At 39.8% G+C, this 4,898-nt stretch overlaps 1 protein-coding gene across 1 annotated transcript in view; it reads right to left on the bottom strand.

The window, feature by feature from the left end:
• Positions 1-303: 303 nt before the first annotated feature.
• Positions 304-4,898, bottom strand: part of LOC139222900 (glucosidase 2 subunit beta-like) — a 112,163-nt gene continuing 107,568 nt past the window's right edge. The window contains exons 14-15 of the mRNA XM_070854804.1: positions 4,743-4,842; positions 304-1,351 (exon numbers count right to left, since the gene is read on the bottom strand). Of these exons, the coding sequence (XP_070710905.1) occupies positions 1,214-1,351; positions 4,743-4,842 (238 nt within the window). The 3' untranslated portion in view covers positions 304-1,213. The remainder of the gene's footprint in view (positions 1,352-4,742; positions 4,843-4,898) is intronic.

Raw genomic sequence — 4,898 nt, 5'->3', positions numbered from 1 at the left:
TGCTAACGCTGGCAGAATCTTGTGAAATCTAGAGATGTTATATTGAGTATACAATGCATCACTAATAATAGCTGAAAGTGTGTAAATATTGTGAAAGTGTTGTGAGACTATATATTAATGTGGCTGTAGTGTATAAATGCATACACTATACTTTTTTTTTAGCATTTTAACAGTTCTAGGAAATGTTCTACAGCTTAAAACTGTTCAGGAAATATTTTACCAATTTACTGTTACAGTCAAGAATGCAGTAAGGTTATAATCAAGTATGAAGTCCTTTTATTTGTGCAGTCATTTGATACAGCAGTTACATCAAAGACAATATCACTTCATTTTACTTATCTCCATAGTGATGTTATTGAGGCTTAATATACTGCAGAGAAAACAGTGTGTTACTCCAACTCTGTTTGTTCTTTCTGATGATGTGATAATGGGTCACAAATATATATAGTTACTGTTGGACACTTAAGTTTCTATCAGTTTGTTGGGGACTATTTTTCAGTTGTGGATGAATACGGATTTGGTGCTGTAGTGAGTATTTACAGAGGGTGGATGGGGGATTGACTCAAAAACTACATTGCTGGTGTTCACCATAATGAAGGAACTTGACACCCAGTGTGGCTCACTGATGTGTTCTTTAGCTCCACGCTACGCTGCTATCATGCTTTGTTATGAGGATCAATTCATTGTCAGTTTTGATCTTTTCATGGGATTTGTTTACAATAAGAACAATGCAGAATATCACCTTTAAGATTTAAGTAAGGCTGAGTAGAACAGCCACCATAACCAACTAGAATTAAGGACACAGTCCTTTTATTTGTGCTCATGAATGAGCAGTTATTTGTTCCAGCAGTTACATTAGTGGCACTAGACCCTGCAAATAATCTAGCTTCACCTTATTGATCATTTACATAGCATTGTTGGTGTTCAGTGAATACACTGCAGTGTGAGGAGACTAACTCATTCAATAATTGCTCTATTCAAGTATTAACATGTAACAATATAAAGCAGCACTGTAATAATCAATGAAAACTAATGTTGTCTAGGAGCAGCGCTGAAAAACTGATTCTGACCTTAGCAAGACTTGCTTGGAAGTATATATGTTCTGACAACACAGATGTCAGATGGGACCCTCAGGACCCCAGCCTGTCACCGCAGGCTAGCCAAGGGGGTGGGGGGGCTAAGTTAATCTAGGCTAGGCCAGCAAGGGAAGAGGTCACAGTTCACTGTGTATGCCCCGCTGCTTTAGCACCGGCTGACAGGCCACAGGAGTCTGAAAGTCCATGATGTACTGGCATTTGCTGGGCTCCTTCACCGATCGCAAGGCTGTCTCCGTTCCGCATGTCAGTGTGACCTAGAAAAGCACAAAGAAGAAAAGTTGAAGTGGTGCGGGGAGAAGAGCTGTAGTTAGCCTGAGTCAAGAGCCATGCCAGTTTTATCTCCCAAAAGGGGCTGACTGAAGATGCTGTCCGACCTCTTGTTTTAGGGATTTTTCCAAGCACTTCCAAACTTTTGTGTAGAAATTAGACCGACTAAAAATGATAGAATTAAGGCATGAATACTGTACAAATGTAATCAGGCCAAATAAAATGATTGCACTGACCCTGCAGAGTTTCATCTCTGCCTAGCCTACAATCAGAGTGTATGAGGCCCAAGGTGATGCTGTGACCGTGGGACACTGTAGACATCACTGCTGCCGTGTGTGAACGGGAAAGGCGAGGAAGTGATTATCACTGTCAAGACTGTAATAGACGAATTTGACGCCCTCTACAAGAGAGTGGAAGGGGGAAAAACATATTTTACTTGTAGGGGGGGTTTCCATAGCAACTCCTCACATCATAAAAACAGGTGAACAGATGATCCCTCTGGCGAACAAAAGCACCTGGAGAGGGAGAGCGTCGGGAGCTTGACAGGTATTATTCTGCCAAAGTTTCAGGCTGGTACAAGTGGTGATTTGGTTTTGTCCCGTTCTTGGATTAAAAATAGAGTCTTTTGTTATGTCACTTAGTATCTTGTTGCACAGAGATATTAAGTGGGTGTGTGCCGCTTGGTGAGACAAAACACTTTCCAGTGAGCGCATGCAGGATTATTGGTGATTCTGTTTTGACTTGCAGGTACCAGAGCCACAGATCCACTGATCTGGGGTAATACTTTAGACTTGAATGTATTAAATGCACTAATCTTTTGTCAAAGCTGACAAAATAACCCCAAAAATGTCATGAAGGTTGGACTTGGAGACCAATTATCATCATAGAGCCTGAGGCACAAAGTGGAAGCGTGGAGTCCAAAAGAGGTGGGTGTTTTACTATTGAGCTGCATTACAGGAAATGTAGTACTTTAGGGTTTTTTTTAGAATTTGACCCATGCGAGGGATCAACAGTCTTCTGCTTCTGTTACATATGTCCTGACAACACAGATGTCAGAGGGGACGAGACGCAAAAGCTGTGTTAACTAAGTTAATCAATTTGAAGAAAAGTTGCTTAGAAAAATAAAAACTAAATTAAATGATTAATCTTGGGTCTTATTTTTGTAGCTTTGGGCAACATTTGTATTTGTTATAATGACACTGTATTCACCAGAAGTAACTGCTGGGAACATGGCAAAAAGAAGCACAAAGAAACATGTAAAACCTGGATAATTGCCAGACTTTTCATGATCCTTTTAGCGATGAGTATCAATAGAAATCATGGCCTTATACACAAAAATCAAACCTAATTTATCCTTTCTACAATGAGAGAGGCTGGTTTGAATCCACGGTTGTGCAGGCTGTAGCAAACGTCACTGCTCACACGCAACAGTCACAGTCCAGAACTTTGAATTTAATTAATAACTGAAACAGTTGAGTTCACCCTTCCCCACAGACTCCTAAGATACACTGCACGCTGTTTGAATTTGGATTACCTCAATATCCACCACTGAAACACACTGAAACAATACATCACTGGTCCCACTACTCAAGTATAAAGGGAGAAGTGTGCTGAAAGAGAGAGCACTACCCAAAGACGAGGTTCAGCATTTCAAATATAATGAGCATCGACTTCTGACGAGACTTCATTTATGCCGACTGCACATGGTTAGGAGGTCGTATCAAAGGAATTCAATTTAGTCTTTTCAAAGGAGACCCCTGGATAGTATGAGTACATACATTTGCAGAGGACATTTATTGGACTCTGATTTGAAGAGGGGGCCAGGCAAAGAAAATAAGATGATTTAATGTGTTACATTTTTAATTGAGCAAATTCTCACACAGAAAAGTAAATGGATCTCATAAAAGCGACTGAAAGAGGTGGGAATTCTGGGAAATGGAGAGAGCAGTACTTCTACTGAAAGCTGCAGGAGAATGCAACCGGAGAGACATTAACCATAAAACCAATGAAGACTGACAGAGGGGGGAAAGCAAGTCAGCTTCCATCACTGGGCTTTGAACAAAACATCTTTTTGCCAGGCTGCTGAGTGGGCCATGAGGACTGAACGCCTTTTACTGATTGACTGACTAACTCCCCATTGTTGAAACACACATGCGCAGAATGAGGTGTGCAGAGAGCAGACTGGGCGAGAAGGCTTCAAATTGTCCCTGATGAATGTGGTGAGAGAGGCTTCATTTGGCTGTTTTCTTGAGATCTCCCTCTGGAAAGAGGCAGGCCATCGCTTCTTTGTACAGTTAACTAAAGTTGTATTTATTTGGAAGGTGGATTGTTAAAGTATCTATGGATTTCTGTGGGTTTGAAGAAGAATCTTCTTGTGCTTATGGAAAATGAGGGTTTAGTATCTTTCATTACCAGAGAGCTGAGCAGATCCAGCTTGTTTATATTTGGCATATTTACACAAGTTGTGTCTGCTCACTATAAAGTTCAGTTCCCTATAAAAAAAAAAAACTTCTGTATCTATTTTTACAGGTTATTTACACCCCCAGTCATGATATTTGACAATGAATACCAGCTTTCGTATGAGAATTCACAGCATGTACATGGTTTAGTTTAAAATAATCAAAAATGAACCTACATTTTTGACAGAATGTGAAATATTATAGTATTCTTAATTTAAACATCTTCCATAGGCACACATGGCTATGTGTGTGCCATGCGTGTGTGTGTGTGTGTAGCATGAAGGAACTCGACTTGATGAGGTTTTGAAAAGGATCTGAACTGCTGGCCCATTTTTTGGAGCAGGTGGCCAAATAATACACACTGCAAGTTTAACCTGATAATTTAACACTAAAAACAAGTATCTCTGTAGGAGATGAGAAATCCAAAGTGACTGGTGAGTGTACAAACTGATGGAAATGTAGATTATACTTAATTTATCAAACATGAAAAAAAAAAAAGCTAATTAAAATGGAAGCAGATCAGAAAACTTGACGTGATATTAAACAGGAAAATTAGTGATGTCCTGATTTTAAATCAACAGTGTTGTTTGACAATGTACACCAAGACAGACAGCACAAATGGTACATTTTCTAAAAGTCAACATTGTCATGATGAATTAAAATCCAAATATGGTCTGTATCACATCTTTTATCTGGAGTAATTTAGAGTCTAATGAGCTGAGCAAATGACTTCTTTTTGTTCCCTTCATCCATCTGTGTACTTGACAGTCTGTCAGTGTGTACGTACCATTTGTTCATCTGTCTATCTATTAGTTTATTCATGTCTGCCTCTTTGTGCTTTCATATGGTCCCATTACTGTGTGCGTGCCTACTGTATGTTTGTATGTACACCTTTGTGTGAAACACATGTAGTACTTACTGTAGTACTGCGGGAGCCTCCTTGCCAGCAGGGTTCTCCATTCTCATACACCATCTGACCGTACTGGTTCTTTGCCGTTCCTGCCCACATCCCCCACTTCCTGAAATAAAAAAAAGAAATGGTCAGTTTTAATTTATGTGCTTGTGAAAACAAAGT

Source organism: Pempheris klunzingeri, chromosome 23, assembly GCF_042242105.1.
Source record: "Pempheris klunzingeri isolate RE-2024b chromosome 23, fPemKlu1.hap1, whole genome shotgun sequence".
NCBI lineage: Eukaryota > Metazoa > Chordata > Actinopteri > Acropomatiformes > Pempheridae > Pempheris > Pempheris klunzingeri.
Note: the sequence above shows the minus strand (reverse complement) of the source record. Positions and strands in the feature narration are given on the sequence as shown.